Raw genomic sequence first — 18448 nt, forward strand, 5'->3', positions numbered from 1 at the left:
TGTATGTTAGACCATAAAACAAGTCTCAATATATTTTAAAGGGTTGAAATAATAGCTATATATTTGACCACAATGGAATCAAACTAGAAATTGATAGGAAGAAAACTGGAAAATTAACAAATATGTGGAAATGAAACAACACATTCTTTAAAACCAGTCGGCCAAAGAAGAAGTCACAAGAGAAATTAGAAAATACTTTGAGAGGAATGAAAATAAAAACCTTCCTGGATATATATACCCTCTTAAGACTGAACCAGGAAGAAATCGAATCCCTCAATAGACCAATAATGAGTTTTGAAATTGAGGCAATAAAGAGTAGCCTACCAACCAAAAGAGCCCAGGACAAGACATTCACAGCTGAATTCTACCACAGGTACGATAATGGGTTGATGCCATTTCTACAGCAACTATTCCAAAAAATTGAAAAGGAGGGATTCCTCCGTAACTCATTTCATAAGGCCTGCATCATCCTGATACCAAAACCTGGAAGAGATACAACAAAAAAGAAAACTTCAGGCCAGTATCCTTGATAAACATCAATGCAAAAATCCTCAATGAAATACTGGCAAACCAAATCCAGCAGCACATCAAAAAGCTTATCCATCATGATCAAGTAGTGTCCATCCCCTGTGTGTTAATCTGTTTTCACACTGCTATAAAGAACTGCCCGAGACTAGGCAATTTATAAAGAAAAGAAGTTTAATTGACTCACAGTTCCACGTGGCTGGGGGAGGCCTCAGGAAACTTACGATCATGGTGGAAGGCAAAGCAGCCACCTTCTTCACAAGGTGGCAGGAGGGAGTGAATGAATGAAGGGGGAAGAGGCCCTTATAAAACTATAAGATCTTGGCCAGAAGCAATGGCTCACACCTGTAATCCCAGCACGTTGGGAGGCTGAGGTGGGCAGATCACTTGAAGTCAAGAGTTCGAGACCAGCCTGGCCAACATAGTGAAACTCCATCTGTACTAAAAATAGAAAAATTAGCTGGGTGTGGTGACATGCGCCTGTAATTCCAGCTACTCCGGAGCCCGAGACATGAGAATCACTTGAGCCTGGGAGGTGGATGTCACAGCGAACCAAGATTGAACCAATTCTCTACTGCCTGGGCAACAGAGCAAGACCCCACCTCGTAAATAAGTAAATAAAACCATCATCTCATGAGAACTCACTATCATGTGAACAGCATTGGGGACACCACCCCTTTGATTCAGTTACCACCACCTGGATTCTTCCTTGACACATGGGGATTATGAGGTTTATAATTCAAGATGAAATTTGGGTGGGAACACAAAGCCTAACCATATCATTCCACCCCTGGCCCCTCCCAAGTCTCATGTCCTCACATTTCAAAACACAATCAAACCTTTCCAACAGCCCCCCAAAGTCTCATCTGAGACAAGGCAAGTTCCTGCTGCCTATGAGCCTGTAAAATCAAAAGCAAGTTAGTTATTTCATAGATGCAATAAGAGTATAGGCATTGGGTAAATACACCCATTCCCAGTGGGAGAAATTGGCCAAAACAGAGGGGCTACAGGCCCCATGCAAGTCTGTAATCCAGCAGGGCAGCCAAATCTTAAAACTCCAAAATGATCTCCTTTGACTCCATGTGTCACATTCAGGTCATGCTAGTGCAAGAGGTGGGCTCCCATGGCCTTGAGTGGCTCTGCCCTTGTGGCTTTGCAAGGTACAGCTCCCGCTCTGGCCGATTTCACGGGCCGGCATTGAGTGTTTATGGCTTTTTTAGGTAGATGGTGTAAGTTGTCGGTGGATCTACCATTCTGGGGTCTGGAGGAAGGTAGCCCTCTTTACCACAGCTCCCCTAGGCAGTGCCCCAATGGGGACTCAGTGCGGGGGCTCCAACCCCACATTTCCCTTCCATACTGCCCTAGCAGAGGTGCTCCAGGCTCCACCCCTGCAGCAGACTTCTGCCTGTATATCCTGGCATTTGCATACATTCTGTGTAATCTATGTGAAAGTTCCTAAACCTAATTTCTTCACTTCTGTGCACCTACAGGCCCAATACCACATGTAAGACACCAAGGCTTGGGGCTGGTATCCTCTGAAACAATGGCCTGATCTGTACATTGGCCCCTTTTAGCCACGGCTGGGGCATGGGCACCGAGACTGCACAAAGCAGCAAGGCCTTGGGCCCAGCCCACAAAACCATTTTCTCCTCCTAGTTTTCTGGCCCTGCAGTGGGAGGGTTTGCTGTGAAGACTTCTGACATGTCCTGAAGACATTTTCCCCATTGTCTTGGCAATTAACATTTGGCTTCTCGTTACTTATGCAAATTTCTGCAGCTGAGTTTTTGTTTTCTATTGCTCCATCAGACTGGAAATTTTCCAAACACTTATGCTCTGCTTTCCTTTTCAACATATGTTCCAATTCCAGACCATCTCTGTGTGAATTATGGGGATTATAATTCAATATGAGATTTGGGTGGGGACACAAAGCCTAATGATGTCACCCCAGATGCAAAGGTGGTTCAGCATAGGCAAATCAATAAATGTGATTCTTCATGTAAACAGAACTAAAGACAAAAACTACATGATTATCTCAATAGATGCAGAAATGGCCTTCAATAAAATTCAACATCCCTTCATGTTGAAAACTCTCAATAAACTAGGTGTTGAAGGAACATACCTCAAAATAAGAGCCATATATGACAGACCTACAGCCAGTATCATTCTGAATGGGCAAATGCTGGAAGCATTCCCCTTGAAAATAGGCACAAGACAAGGATGCCCTTTCTCACCACTCCTATTCAGCAAAGTATCAGAAATTCTAGCCAGGGCAGTCAGGCAAGAGAAAGAAATAAAGGGTATTCAAATAGGAAGAGAGGAAGTCAAACTGTCTTTGTTTGCAGATGACATGATTCTATATCTAGAAAACACCATTGTCCCCGCCCAAACGCTTCTTAATCTGATAAGCGACTTCAGCAAAATCTCAGGATACAAAATCATTGTGCAAAAGCATTCCTATACACCAGTAGCAGGTAACCAGACAGCCAAATTATGAATGAACTGCCACTCACAACTGACACAAAAAGAAAAAAATACCTACGAATATGGCTAACAAAGGAAGGCAGGACCTCTTCAAGGAGAACTACAAACCACTGCTCAAAGAAATCAGAGATGACACAAACAAATGGAAAAACATCGCATGCTCATGGATAGGAAGAATGAATATCATTAAAATGGCCATACTGCCGAAAGCAATTTATAGATTCAATTCTATTCCCATTAAACTACATTGACATTCTTCACAGAATTAGAAAAAAACTATTTTAAAATTCATATGGAACCAAAACCATTTAAAATTCATGTGGAACCTGAATATTCAAGACAATTCTAAGCAAAAAGAAAAAAGCTGGAGACATGATGCTACCTGACTTCAAACTATACTACAAGGCTACCGTAACCAAAACAGCCTGATATTTATACAAGAACAGACCGATGGAACAGAATAGAGAATCCAGAAACAAGACTGCATACCTGCAACCATATGATCTTAGAGAAACCTGACAAAAACAATGGGGAAAGGATTCTCTATTTAGTAAGTGGTGCTGGGAGAACTGGTGAGCCATATGCAGAAAACTGAAACTGGACCCCTTCCTTACACCATACAAAAAATTTAAAAATCAACTCAAGATGGATTAAAGACTTCAAATGTAAAACCCAAAACTATAAAAACCCTAGAAGAAAATGTAGGCAATACCATTCAGGACCACAGGCATGGGCAAAGATTTCACGACAAAGGTGTCAAAAGCAATTGCAACAAAAGTAAAATTGATGAATTGGAGCTAATTAAACTAAAGAGCTTCTGCCCAGCAAAAGAAACTGTCATCAGAGTTAACAGACAACCTACGGAATGGGAGAAAAATTTTGCAGTCTATCCATCTGACAAAGGTCTAGCATTCAGCATCTACAAGGAACTTAACCAAATTTACAAGAAAAAAAAAAAAAAGCCACCCCAGTAAAAAGTGGACAGAGGTTGAATAGACACTTCTCAAAAGAAGACATACATGTGATCAACCAGCATATGAAAAAGAGCTTGACATTACTGATCCTTAGAGAAATGCAAATCAAAACCATAATAACCATCTCACACCAGTCAGAATGGCTATTATTAAAAAGTCAAAAAAAAAAAAAAAAAAAAAGATGCTGGCAAGGTTGTGGAGAAATGAAACACTTTTACATTGTTGGTGGGAATGTAAATTAGTTCAACCATTGTGGAAGACAGTGTGACGATTCCTCAAAAACCTAGAGGCAGAAATACCATTCGACCCAGCAATCTCATTACTAGGTATATACCCAAAGGATTATGTATCATTCCCTCATAAAAATACACGCACATGTATGTTCATTGCAGCACTGTTCACAACAGCAAAGACATGGAACCAGCCTAAATGCCATTCAGTGATAGACTGAATAAAGAAAATGTGGTACATATACCCCCATGGTATACTATGCAGCCATTAAAAGGAACAAGATTATGTCCTTTGCAGGGGCATGGATGGAGCTGGAAGCCATCATTCTCAGCAAACTAATGCAGGAACAGAAAACCAAACACTAGATGTTTTCATTTATGAAGTGGGAGCCGAATGATGAGAACTCATGGACACGTGGGGAAACAACACACACTGGGGCCTGTAGGAGGATGGGGGTGGGAGGAGGGAGACCATCAGGAAAAATAGCTAATGGACGCTGGGCTTAATACCTTGGTGATGGGATGATCTGTGCAGCAAACCACTATGACACAAACCTGCACATCCTGCACATGTACCCCTGAACTTAAAAGTTAGAAAAAGGTAAAAATAAAAGAAAACCCATACATCAAAACTTACTGAATGTAAAGAAAGCAGTGCTCAGAGGGAAATTTATAGCTGTAAAAGCGTACATTATAAAAGATCTAAGACTAAACACACAGAGTAGACTAAACACAGAAAACAAAATGAAAGAAATAATAAAGATTACATTGAAGATTAATGGAGAATAGGAAAACAGTAGAATGAATGAAACCAAAAGTTGGGTTCTCTTGTTAGATCAACAAAATTGACAAATTTTTAACGACTGGTCAAGAAAAAAGAGAAGACTCAAATTACCAAAATTAGGAAGAAAAATTATGACATTACTGACATAGAATTAAGAAGAATTATAGACTATGAACAATTTTATGCCAACAGATTAGATAATTTAGATGAAATGTACCAGTTCCTAGAGTGAATGTAATGAAATGTACCAGTTCCTAGAAACATGTAAAGTACCTGAGGAAGTTGAAAATCTGTATTGACCTATATAAAGAGGTTGAACCAATAATAATATAATAACAATAATAGTAATCCAACAATACAACCCGGGGGCCAGATGGCTTCACTGGTGATTCTACCAAACAAATAAAGAAGAATTAACATGAATCCTGACACTCCCAAAAATCAGAATAAATACTCTGTGAGGTAAGCATTACCCTGATACCAAAGCCGGACAGATATTTCATAAGAAAACTATAGGCCAAGATCTCTTAGGAATATAGATAAAAATTCTTCAGCAAAAATACCAGCCAACAAAATCCAGCAGCATTTTTTTAAAAGAGTTATATACCGTGACCAAGCGGGATTTATTCCAAGAATGCAAAGGTGTTTCAGCATATGAAGATCAATGTAATGTACCATTTTAGTAGAATGAATTGCTCAGTAGACACACACAAAAAAGTGACAAAATCTTATACCCTTTCATGAGAAAAATGCTGAACATGTAGGAAAATAAGAGAACTTCATCAGTCTTATAAAAGGAATCTATGAAAAACCCACAGCAACAGCATACTTAGTGGTGAAACAGAAAACTTTCCTCCCAGTAGCAGGAACAAGATAAATGATGTCTACTGTTGCCATTTTTTTTCAACTTGTACTGGAAATTTTAGCCAGAAAAATTGGGCAAGAAAAATAAAAGGCATCCAGATGTCAAAGGAAGGAGACTATCTCTCCTTACACATGACATGTTATTCACAAAAAATCCTAAAGAATCCATGAAATAATTGTTAAAGCTAATAGCCAGATTTTAGCAAAGCTGCAAGATATAAGCTCACCACACAAAAATCAGTTGCATTTCTATACACTAGCAATGAACAACCCAAAAAGGTAACTGTGAAAACAATTCAGTTTACAATAGCATCAAAAAATAGAATACTTATGAATAAATTTAACCGCAGTAGTGCAAGACTTGTATGCTGAAAACTACAAAACGTTGCTAAAGAAATTAAAGATCTAAATAAAGTGAAAGACCTCCTGTGCTATGGATTAGAAGACATAACATTGTTAAGATGGCAATACTCTTGAAGTCATTTTACAGATTTAGTGTAACACCTATTAAAATTCCAATGGTCTTTTTTGCTGAAATGGACAAAACGTACCAAAATACATATATGAATTTTCAGAGGATCCCAAATAGTTAAAACAATCTTGAAGGAAAAAAAAAAAAAAAAAAAAAGGTGGAAGACTCACAACTCCTGATTTCAAAACTTACTGCAAAGTATAGCAATCAAAATAGTGTGGTACTGGAATAAGGGTAGACATGTAAATCAATGGAATAGAGTTGAAAGTCCAGAAATAAACCCATACATCTGTGGTCAACTGATTTCCAACAAGGGTGCCAAGACCATTCAGTGGGGAAAGAATAGCCACTTTACATATGGTGATGGTATAACTGGATATCTATCTACATGCAAAAGAATGAAGTTGGACCCCAACCTCATACCACATACAAAAATGAACTCCAGATGGATCAGATACCTCAATGTAAGTGCTTAAACTATAAAACTCTTAGAAGAAAACACTTGAGGAGTTCAGTTGTATAATAACTGCTCTCTTACAGCACTTATGCTATAGTGGTAGACTTCAGTGTCTAGACGCTCCTTTCAGTGAAGGTTGTCTTTTGATCAATCTGTCTCTAACGCTTTGCACAGAGTTGGTGCTCAGTAAAAAGTCTGTTGATCAAATATGAATGGGAGAGATAAGGACAATTTCAGCTATACTAAAGTTTACCAAAAAGATTTTAGATTGCCAGAATTTTTTTTTCTTCATTGTGTGCTTGGTCACTGCAAGTGTGTTTCCTCCCTGGACGTTTTCTTTTCCCAAAATGGAGGTTATGGGGCATGTGAAGACGATCTCCCCAACTGCAGGTAGTTGTCATTTGTGTATCTGATAACGCAGGATTGAAAACAGTGACTTTCAATTTGACTGTTTTACACCTGACAAAATGGATTTATAGCCTGTTTTTAAAAATTATATTAAGATATGTCTTAATTATGTAATATTTAGAACTTAAGGTCTAGATCCAGCCTCAGTTTGAATACCTCTAATGGCATGGAGCTCAGTGTCTTCCCAGGCAACTATCAGTGAACTGCTCTATTGAAAGTTACAAAGGTCTTTCTCAGGTTGATCAGAAAATCTTTTCCTCTTGGTGTCTGCTTGTTTCACCAATGGAATCACACCAAGCAATTGATATATTTGAAGTAACAATGCTGTCTCTCTCAACTTTATATCCCTTTCTTCTAACCCAAGGTATATATTATTTACCACAGCATTTTAATCTGCCATACAGTATGCTTCTGGGTGGCTCACACCACTGACAGTTTCTGTGACTTCTAGGGATGCAAATGAATATCAATATTTTTTAAAGTAAACTACCAATCAAACTGACTTTTACACAGCTGCTTTTGTAGGGGGATGTTGAAATTTTCTACCTGCTCCAAAATGTATTTCCCACTAGATAGTACAACTTTCACATCTTTCATTTGGGTTAAATGTTGAATTTCTTGGTATAGTGCAAGCATGTGATACAGGTTGGCCACCTCTTTCTCCTGTTAACACTATGTGGCCATAAGACATAGGATGGGAGGGTTTTGAATGGGAAGAATAACACAGAAACGCTGGAATAGAAGCCCTTATGAGTGGGTAGGACATGCTACCCACTCTACCTACTAGAGATGTAGGGAGAAGAGAGGCACCTTGGGAAGATACCTTACCTCCTTTTCAAGTTTTCTTCAGGCTAATACTGGCATGGTAAAACTCTGAAAACAAGTCTTTTGCTACAAAAGAGTAGATATGATGCATTCCATTTCAAAGCTAAATCGAATCATTTGAAGAAATAATTTCTGTTTGAGATCATCTGCATAACTATGTGTCCATCTTGACTTATGGCAAATTCGTGTTTATCCTTTGAAATGAACATGCTACAGGAAGACATTTCCAACCCAGATCTCACTTCATCCCAGGTTATAAAGAATTCTCTCTCTGTTACGCCATTTCTGCTTCCTATGCATACTTTTTTTTTGTTGTGCCCTTTCACTGTATTGTATTTATTTACTTGCCCACTGGACTCTAATTCCTTGAAGACCTAGACTGCATCTCATTTTTCTCTGTATTCTCAGTGCATGGATAGTGGCCATCAGTGTCTGGCATACATATAGTAAGTATATGATACATGCTTGGTGAACAGACATATATTTAGGCAAGAGTTGAGGAACGGAAACAAAGGCGAGTGAGAAATTAAGTGTCCCTACTTGTTTCTGGGGCAGGTGACAGTCATCTGCATATAATTCTAACATAGATTGACATATGATCCTGGGACAACTGTTAATAGATATCCACATACAAAAGGATAAAGTTGGACTCCAACTTCACACCATTTTGATTTATAAAATTTAACTCCAAATGGACCAAAGACCTAAACTTAAAAGTCAAAATGGTAAAACTCTTAGAAGAAAACACTTGGGAAGTTTAGTTGCATACTAACTGCTGTCTTATGGCACTTACTATGGTATAGTGTAGTGGACTTCAGTATATAATCCAAGTACTGTGGAGTTTGGTTTGGGTTATAAACTCAATGTCATAAAGACAAAAATCATGTGTTCTTTAAACCTCTGAAATCACTAGGATTTAGGCCTTTGAAAGCTCAAATGTAATGGATTAAAGGAGAGACTACATTTAATTTTGACTCTGTACATAAAGATCTAATGCACTGCTGTGCATTTTTGTAAGTACTTCAATATTTGTTTTGTGCTTGATTTAGATTGAAGAGAGGTTTGGGTCTAATAAAAAGAAAAATCTGTTGCTTGTAAAGGTGATTTAACATTGTATCCACACTATTAAGGACAGTGAAGTTATCTCTACATCTCTCTAAGCATGTTCAAAATAGCCACTGGTTCTGCCTCCTTTTGGCAGGGTCTAGTTTGGAAACAAAACCTTGAACCAAATAGTGCTCCTCTCTGGAGCACTCTCTTTGTGCAGAGTTTCTTCTCAGAATGTATTTTGTTAATAAATTAACTCATTTCTATTGTAGCTGCCCAAGGGAATTCTTTCTTGGTGAGTGGCTTAGAAAGCAAAAAGATACTGTCATCCTTTTTCCTTACCTTATAGACTAATTTTGACTACTTGTTTTTAATTTATTCTTTTTTAGGAAGCTAAACTCCAAGGTGGAAAGGAGTCAGAGCTGTAGTGACACAGCCCAGGAAAGAGTGAAGAGCAGACTCAGAGCAGCTCCAGGCAACAAAGCCAAGGTACACCGTCAGCCACAGACCTCCGGGGCTTGCGAGGCCTGCCCCATCACCCCCTCTGCACACAGTCACGAAATAAACTGTTCCAGAAGAGAAGAAGCAGAATGAGCTCAGGCATACTAGTTATGCTGGAGAAGTCCACAAACAGATGTGAAGGAAGAAAGTTTGAATTAGTAGCCCGATGGGTAGAATAAGGGCTACTAGAGAATCCCCCCCTTCTTTTTTTTTTTAAGAGACAGAGTCTCACTCTGTCACCTAGGCTGGTGTCGCAGTGGTGCAACCATAGCTCACTGCAGCCTCGGACTCCTGGGCTCAAGTGGCCTTTCTCACCTCAGCCTCCCACGTAGCTGGGACTGCAGGCACATGCGACCACACCTGGGTAATTTTTTAATTTTTTGTAGAGATGGGATCTTGCTATGTTGTCCAGCCTGGTCTCAAAGTGATACACCTGCCTCAGCTTGCCAAAATGCTGGGATTACAGCACTTTGGGAGGTATGAGCCACCATGCCTGGACAAGAAACCTTTTTTAAAGCTTTAGATAAGTTTTTTCCCCCCTACAGATTTTCAGTCTTATTAATTGTTTGAAGTATATAGGATTTTCTGCTAAATGGTATGCTTTCTAAGTTAGGGATTTTCTCCCCTTCTTGGGCTCACATTACCCTTCATCCCTTTTCTTGTCCTCCCTTTCCCTGTCGCTCCACCATCATAAAGGAATGATGAAGGAAAATGTGTATGTATATGTGTATGAATGCATAATCTTTTTAATCTCTTTCAGGTCACAACTATGACTCCAGCCTCCAACCCCATCATTGGTGTCCTCTTGTCAACTCAAAACAACCGCTGCCTCTCAGCCCCTGACTTAACCATCGAAAAGCGTCTACCCTTCAGCTCCCTTTCATCCTTGGCTTCCCTGCATAAGCCAGAGCGTTCTATCAGCCCTGAGAGCAATGACAGCATCTCCGAAGAACTAAACCATTTCAAGCCCATTGTCTGCTCACCATGTACCCCTCCCAAAAGACTCCCTGATGGCCGTGTGCTAAGTCCCCTCATCATCAAATCAACTCCACGCAACCTAAACAGAAGCCTACAGAAGCAGACTTCTTATGAAGCCAGTCCACGGATCCTCAAAAAGTGGGAACAGATCTTTCAGGAGCGACAGATCAAAAAGACCCTGTCAAAAGCCACTCTTACCTCTCTGGCTCCTGAAATGGGGGAAGACTTAATAGGCTCTGAAGGTATCCATTCTAGCAAGGAGAAGCCACTTGTGGCTGTAAATACAAGATTTTCCAGTGGGCAGGTCCTCTCTGAGTATACTGGACCCATCTCTGCCGATCTTGATTATTTCCCCTCTGTTAGCCAAACAAAAGCAGAACATGACAGTGATAATAAAAGTAACACTGAGATCCCACTGGAAACCTGCTGTTCCTCAGAACTCAAAGTGGGAGGCAGTGCGACTTCTTTGGAGAGGGAGCAGCTTGAGGGCTCAGGGTCAACTCCAGATGCCAAGTTAGACAAAACCTGTATAAGCAGAGCCATGAAAATCACCACAGTTAATTCAGTGCTACCCCAAAACAGTGTTTTGGGTGGAGTCCTCAAAACAAAGAAACAATTGAAGACATTAAATCATTTTGATCTGACTAATGGTGTTCTAGTCGAGAGCCTAAGTGAAGAGCCACTTCCTCCTTTGCGTCGAGGCCGGAAAAGACACTGCAAGACCAAGCACTTGGAACAAAATGGCTCCCTTAAAAAACTGCGACAAACCAGTGGTGAGGTGGGTCTGGCCCCAACAGACCCAGTCCTGCGAGAGATGGAGCAGAAACTTCAGCAAGAGGAAGAGGACCGACAGTTGGCTCTGCAGTTGCAGCGCATGTTTGACAACGAGAGGCGGACTGTGAGCCGGCGAAAAGGAAGTGTGGATCAGTATCTCCTACGGTCCAGCAACATAGCCGGGGCCAAGTAGCACCTAATGAACAGTGTTACCTAGTTTTAAAAGGTCTTCGGCCTTGATCATTTATCCTGAAGAGCTGAGTGTTCTCACTTTGGTTTTATTTTAATGGCAAAACACTGTCTAATATGGTTCTGAGAGGTTCCAGGGACTTTGTAGTCAATATCCAAGGGAGCAGCATTTCCGTTTCTCTGTGACCCAGGCCAGAAGCCTAAGTGACCCATCCCTAAGGGCTTCTGGGTCAAACCTGGCAGCACCCACTGGGAATGAGATTTGGAACAGCCTCATTCAGGAACATAATGGCCACAGTTAGTAATGGTAAAGAGGGGATACCTGCTTAAACTGATAGACTTCCTGACTTCTTTCAGCAGGGTATTGTTTTAAATCAGCCTTGCAGACAAAAATTAATTACATCTTTTTCAAAGAAGTGAACAGTTCCTCGGCAGATCCAAAATGATAATGGTTATGTTCCTCTTTCTGCCGTCCCTTGCCAAAAAATAAATACCTATCTATATCAGTTAAGCTTATGCCTTTACAAAAGTTAATGTACGTTCTCTGTTTAAAAAAATAACATTTGGTGAATGCTATATAGTTGACAGAACACATTTACAGACATTATTTAATTTAGTGTTTCCAAGAGCCCTCTCATGTAACTGGCATTAGCCCCATTTTTAGATGATGAAACTGCAGCGCAGATGTTCCAGTTCTCTCAACTACTAAGAGGCATAACCCATGGGTTTTCTGAAGGTTTCCCAAATAGATTACGACCTAAGGGTGTGCCAGGGGAGCCTAGGGGAAGCTAGACTGGGCATTGAACGCAGATAGTGCAAAATCCACATGCAAACAAGATTGACAGGGTAGATAAACATATGTATTATCCCCATCCCCCACAGTTTACAGCCTTCTGCTTTTCTGGGGGTTTCAGCCTATGAGACAAACTATAATCAGGCTTAATTATTACTTTTCACATGGCCAAGGGTTATCTGCAATGTTGATCTAAAATCCGAAAAATTTGCCCTGAAGTCAGGCAAAGAACAATACTGAAACTCCATACTATGGAAACAAGGTATCTAGCTGGATGCAGCTGGTAAATTCAGTCCCATGGACCTTTGGGGGTTTATTTTCCTTAGCAGCTGACACCATGTGTCTTTTGCATCCCTGGTGGTGCTTGGTGCTTCTGCCCATCTGGGCTCATTGAGAATAGGGATCAAGATATGATTTTAGGGAATTTCTGATGGGCTGGCATTCCCCATGTATGTATAAGTTGTTACTATAAAGTCATGTGACTGGCATTTTAACAGACCTTCCAGAGCTTATATATCCCAATATATGTTGTCTCCTTTGAGTAGCCCCAGCAGGATACTGCTTAGTTTTTCCAATGCCATTGGTGAAAGCATTTCTGGAACTGTCTTCAAAGACTAGAAACAGTGACTCCCAAAATGCTAGAACTGGAGGGGACCTTAATGGTTATCTATTCCAGCCTACTCCTAAGGTCCTCCTCAGCTTCTAGACCTAGAAGCCAAAGCCCAGAACAGTGACCCATTGATTAAGGCAGATAGTACAACTCCTTTTAAGTGTTCTCAGATTTGCCTCCTTTTTCTTAGGGCAAATCTTCAGTGTTTTGTGGTGGTTTGTGGTTAGGAGAGAGAATTTAAAGTCTGAGACTAGCCAGCAGCTATTTGAAGCCTCTGGGAAAGAAGGTGGCTTATCAAGTGGGTTTGCAGTAATAAACGGAGTGCCGCTGTAAAGCAGTCAGAGCCATTTTCTTGTGCAGCTCATAGTTCCCAAACAGTTCCCAAAGAGAAGTTCCAGAGATGTCTTAAACATTGTGGTCATCATTGAGATAGGTAGAATCTCTTTGACGACTACTTCGGTGGGGAACATCACTCACCTGAATGTATGTATTCTGTATTCTGTGTTCTGTGTGTGTGTGTGTGTGTGTGTGTGTGTGTGTGTGCACATGTGCAGATGTATGTTTTAAAACCATATGTCAATCTCATGATTTTATAGTCACACCACTTCAGTTTTAGGCCCTACCAACAACTTACGTTCTCCAAGAGCTGCTGGAGGGCATGTTTGTGCCCAAAACAGAAGAGCTGGCTGTGGTTTACAGAAGACAGGGAGGGTGACCTTACTTTAAACGCCCTAAGAGGAAACTTATCAGTTACTGCCATTTCACGCATTTCCTTTTTGATCTTAGTAAATATTATTGGAAGGCAAGTCTTGTTGGTAGGAGCAAAAATACTTATTTTTCCACTTGCCATCTTTTTCTATATCTCCAGTAATTCGAAAAACACTTCAGTTGGAATTGATTTTTGTCTTTGGTAAAAAGAAATATTTTTAATAGATAAAAGATATATATTTTAAATATTTCCCCAAATTAATACTCTCATTTTAAGAATTGCATAGCAGTTGCAACAAGTGCAGAGTGAAGAACAAATTCTTGTTAAGCAAATATTCCAAACACTAGGTCCAGCTTACTGCCCTCCCCCCTTGTACCTACAGTGATGCCTAGGATGGTATTGGCAGTTGTTTTCTTAACTTCCTGCTGAGCAACAGTCCTTCAATATAGGTAGAGTGGTCTAGGTTAAGGAGGGCGGAGGCTTGATCTTTAATCAGGTTAGCTTTGGAGAAAGGAAAAACCACTAAGATAATCTATCTGTATTTTAAGATATTTCCCATCCTTAGTAACTAAAACCTGAATGCTTTTTCTTTCTGAAAAGTCTCCCTCTCTCCTTCCATGATTGTGAAGTTGGTTACAAGTCGATATGTTAATAAGGATTATTTGGGGGAAAAGAAAAGGACAAGGAAGGAAACAGAGCGATGGGGAGGGTTTGTGAGCTAGAAGAAGAGGTGCAGGATTTCACAAATTCCTCACAAATTACTGAAGTCCAGCTCACCACACAAATTACCCATGTCTTACTCTGTTCCTTGTACATATGCAGTCTGTGGGTTTTTTTCTTATTAAAGGGGAAGGTATGAGAGGTGGGAGGGTGAAGGTCAGTCTGAGGGGAAATCCAAGAAATGTGGTGCCCTCAGAAGGGGGCTGTCAGCTCCTTGCCATAGAGAGGGAAACATACTTTGAGAAAATGTTCTTGACCCGTTGATTGTATCTGCTGGAAGAAGTCGTCTGGGCCTGTTGGGTTGGTAGCAAATCAGGGGACTATGTATCCAGCTCCTGGCCCCTTTCATATAATTGCCTCTGTTTTAAAAAGGTTAAGTCTTGTTGGGTGAGGCTTGCCGGGAAAACTCCTAAGTGGCTTCACTTATTTTTTTAATTTTAATTTAATTTTTAAATTTTTGCCTGAAAGAAGCACTGGTGATAAGTGTTTTATTTTTTGTTCATTTTCCCTAAAGGAAAAATGTCCTTAAGAGATTAAAGCTCTTAATTGATTACTGTCTGGTTACAAACTGGCAAACTGACTAAAATCGGAAGCTGCCACCGTGCCTGACTCATGCAGCTGATGACCGAAGGCTATTCATCCTTTCTTTTCTATTTGACAAACATTTACTGAGCTTCAAACTTGTGCCAGCCCTGAGCTGGACTGTGGAGATAAAGCAGTTCCTGCTCTTGAGGAGCTCCATGTCTAATGGAATGCATTTGAATGTATGTGTGGCTGGGGAGTTTGTTTATGGTCTTAGGAAAGCCATTTCTGGTCCCATTTAGGATACTGCCCAGCACCCAGCAGGCTGCATTCTACATTTTAGAGACCCCATTGGTATTTGTGAATTTGCACCATTGCTTTTCTTTTACTAAGTCATGTTATGGAAGGAGAATGAATTTTCTCGTCTAGTAATTACAGGACATTAACATCTCTTCAGATACTGCTTTTAGCTTAAGCTCCAAGAAATGAGGTGGGTTGTGGATCACTGACATGGTCAGGAGAGGCCCACACCTCAATTTAGTAACCTCCTAATCTCTCCCCGAACCTGATCTCTCATCAGAGCTGGCAGCAACTTGGGATTCCTTTCCTTTTTCCTGCCTAACTTTTAATTGAAATGTCTAGTAGGAGAATGGGAAAAGAGAAGAATCAAAGGCTGGGTCACAGCCATAGAATGTTATAGCTGGAATGGGCATGGAAATCATCCACGTTAAATTTCTTCTCTGCCCCCCCCCCTGCTTTTTTCTTTTTAACCAAACGAGGAACTTGCGATCCAGTGCCCTATTTTATAGTGTAGGTTTCCAGGGTCTGAATAAATAATCGTTAAAGTTTGACACATGCAGACACACACACCAATGATGGGGATACCCCCAAATGATTTAGGAAGCTATTTTACTAGCTTTTTCTTCCTGATTTTTTCAGTTAAATGTACCTATAGACCCTGAATACATGCTCAGGTAGAGAAAGTCTCCATAGTATAAGTAATATGAATGTGGAATCTTGGAGAGTGATGTATTTTGATTGGAATAATTTTAATTAAAATTTAATTTTAATTAAGAATTAAAAGCCAGCTAGCCAAATTTTCTTTAAAAACTGGAAACTCACTGTGGTCTTAAATTGTTCTCAGCCAGCCTTTTCCTCATCAACCCATAGAGTTGTCTTTTGAACTGGCATCTAAACATAGCTGGTTATGAATTCTCAAAGAGAAAGCAGGTCTGGGGCAGGGTGGTTGTGGGGCAGATTCTAGGGAAAGTGTTGAAGAGATTTTCTTCTGAAGATGATCTAGGAAATGCATCTTTATACATGACTGTTATCTGCTGTAGCTTTCGGAAGAAGATCATAGAAAAGAGACTAAGATATATGCAAGGGTCACCAGTTTAGAGATTAGTCAAATTGGATGAAGGAAAAAGTGCCAAGACTGGATGTGCAGATTATTCTCCGTATTATCAGTATTTTTTTTTTCCTCGTAAGAAAAAAATTTACTCTCTCTCCTTTGTGAGTAAATGCCTCCGTAATGCCTTTTGAATAAGGTGGCAACTTTTAGCCATCATCTTGTGAGAGGCAACCTCAAACTCTGAGCAGACTCCCTCTCTCCCTTTCTGGTGTCTTAAGAACTAGTTTGAAGCCAAGGCAAAGCAAGGTTTGTTTATCTTCCTTTCCTGTCATTTAATATAAGGTAAAACAGGCAATGAACTCACTCTTCAAATACCATAGTTCAAGAGTAGCTGTTGGCCCTGGTTCCAGATTAATATAGCAGCAGGCAGACTGCCCCTTGTTGGGGCCACCACCCTCCAAAGATGTGCCACCAATGAGAGCAGGGGTTCTTCCTCATTGGGTTCAAGTTTGCATCAAACATGGTATTACCAACGTTGAGCCTCCAGCAGAGCACTTAAAAGTCCTAGTGAGAGAATAGATACTATGCAAGGGAAAAAAATTTAAATGCCAACATATAGTTTTTTGTTTTTTTTTGTTTGTTTGTTTGTGTTTTTTTTTTTGAGCCTGATATACTGTTTACTCTCAACTCTTTGTATAAATATTGTTGTCCTAAGGGCCTTTTCCCCTCCTGCCTAGAAAATAGGTTGTGTGTTGGTTTTATTCAACCTGCTGTCTGCTTTAGGATTGGAGAAGGTACCTGGATCCCTGTGGACTGCCACTGCTGGCTGCCTCCTCTCCAACTCATCAGAAGAACATTTTGACAAAGACAGAGGACTTGGACCAGGGCATGCCCTGTTGGGGATGCTTCTGTCAGCAAGGACATGGCATGGAATCAAGTGGGCTGATGTGTTGTTATTTAAACAGTACCAAAGCGCATTCTTCAATGTATGTTTGCCTGCTTGAGGTGAGGCCCAAGTTGAGAATACAGTAAAGAAAACTCATGAAAGTGGATGTTCTGTTTCTAGTCAGAGTCTTGTCTCTGGAGAACAATCTCAGACAAAAACATGGGTTAAGCTTAGGCTGTGTGTGGATTGTTGGTGCTGTATGTGCTCTGGGAAATGCCCTATGATGAATGTCTTGCTTTGGTATTCAGAACGGCAGTAAAGATTAGGAGCAGGGATGGGGTTTCCATGGTATACAACTATGTCTTTTGGCATAAGTTATCTCCAGTTGACAGTTTGCTCCAGTTTACTGTCATGTTCACATTCAACCATTCATGCTTCTAATGAAGGAACCAAGAAAGAGAGTGAGTAAAGAATGAATATACAGGATGACACTGTCCCTGCACATTAGGGTTGTACTCACAAGATCTGGTTTCTAAAAATACCCTTTTTGGAGCCATTGTTCAGGAATTTGTTAAGATCCCCCTGGTGTCAGTTTCTTATACAACAGAGAACAAATGTATCCCTGTTGCATCTGAACTGGAAAACCATTTTTAGAGGGAAGTGTGACAGTGCTGCTGTGGCCTGGGTTCCAAGAAAGAATGCATGTGGCACCCAGTCTATTGCCCTGTGCACCCACTTTTTATTGCTGCTGGGCCAGGCACCCCGTCATGCCTGGCCCAAGGAGGGGAGATCCTAACAAGGGGAGGCCACCTTGTGGCCAGCGAGTGGGGCCCAGCTGAGCTCTGAAGCCTGTGGCCGGCTGGTCAACCTTGAGGTGCGGTCCAGGGCACAGAGCCCTCAGGGAGAGCTGAGGCACAGGTTGGATGGTGCGCACAGCCCCCATGCACAGCCCTAGCCTTGTGAGTCACTGGCTGTGGGCTCCTGGCAGAATTCATCCATGAACTCGAGGAAGCGGCCGAACTTGGGCTGACTCTCACTCAGCGCTGGGCAGGCTGGGGGGAGTGGGGTGGTCCCGAACACTGTCCGCAGAGAGCCACTCACCAGCTGCCGGTAACGTGCTTGGAACTCCTTCAACAGCCTCTTGGCCTCCAGGTACTGCTTGTGGTTCACCAGCCGCCGTTGTGTCCGCCGGTGCAGGACAGCACCTGCAGGAAAAGAAGCCAGGAGAGGTACCAAGCTCACCCTGGTTCCCACCCAGACGGAAGCAAGAGGCTTGGGTCTAGAGACCCTTGGAAAGTGGGAAGGCATGACAGGAGGATGCTAAGGGGCTGAAAATGGCCTTTCCAGC

At 41.1% G+C, this 18448-nt stretch overlaps 2 protein-coding genes across 20 annotated transcripts in view; one reads left to right on the forward strand and one right to left on the reverse strand.

The window, feature by feature from the left end:
* RNF169 (ring finger protein 169) overlaps nucleotides 1-12790 on the forward strand; it is a 96489-nt gene extending 83699 nt beyond the window's left edge. The window contains exons 5-6 of the mRNA XM_033204694.1: nucleotides 9457-9556; nucleotides 10329-12790. Of these exons, the coding sequence (XP_033060585.1) occupies nucleotides 9457-9556; nucleotides 10329-11513 (1285 nt within the window). The 3' untranslated portion in view covers nucleotides 11514-12790. The remainder of the gene's footprint in view (nucleotides 1-9456; nucleotides 9557-10328) is intronic.
* A 2946-nt stretch (nucleotides 12791-15736) lies between these two features.
* Nucleotides 15737-18448, reverse strand: part of XRRA1 (X-ray radiation resistance associated 1) — a 101606-nt gene continuing 98894 nt past the window's right edge. For 11 of the 19 annotated variants that reach the window (XM_033204682.1, XM_033204676.1, XM_033204679.1 and 8 more), the window contains one exon: nucleotides 18052-18305. In XM_033204682.1, the coding sequence (XP_033060573.1) occupies nucleotides 18052-18305 (254 nt within the window). Of the gene's footprint in view, nucleotides 18306-18448 lie in introns of all 19 variants that reach the window. The other 8 variants (XM_033204684.1, XM_033204685.1, XM_033204678.1 and 5 more) reach the window with 1 other exon arrangement.

This window comes from Trachypithecus francoisi, unplaced genomic scaffold (genome assembly GCF_009764315.1).
Source record: "Trachypithecus francoisi isolate TF-2019V2 unplaced genomic scaffold, Tfra_2.0 Lachesis_group8, whole genome shotgun sequence".
NCBI lineage: Eukaryota > Metazoa > Chordata > Mammalia > Primates > Cercopithecidae > Trachypithecus > Trachypithecus francoisi.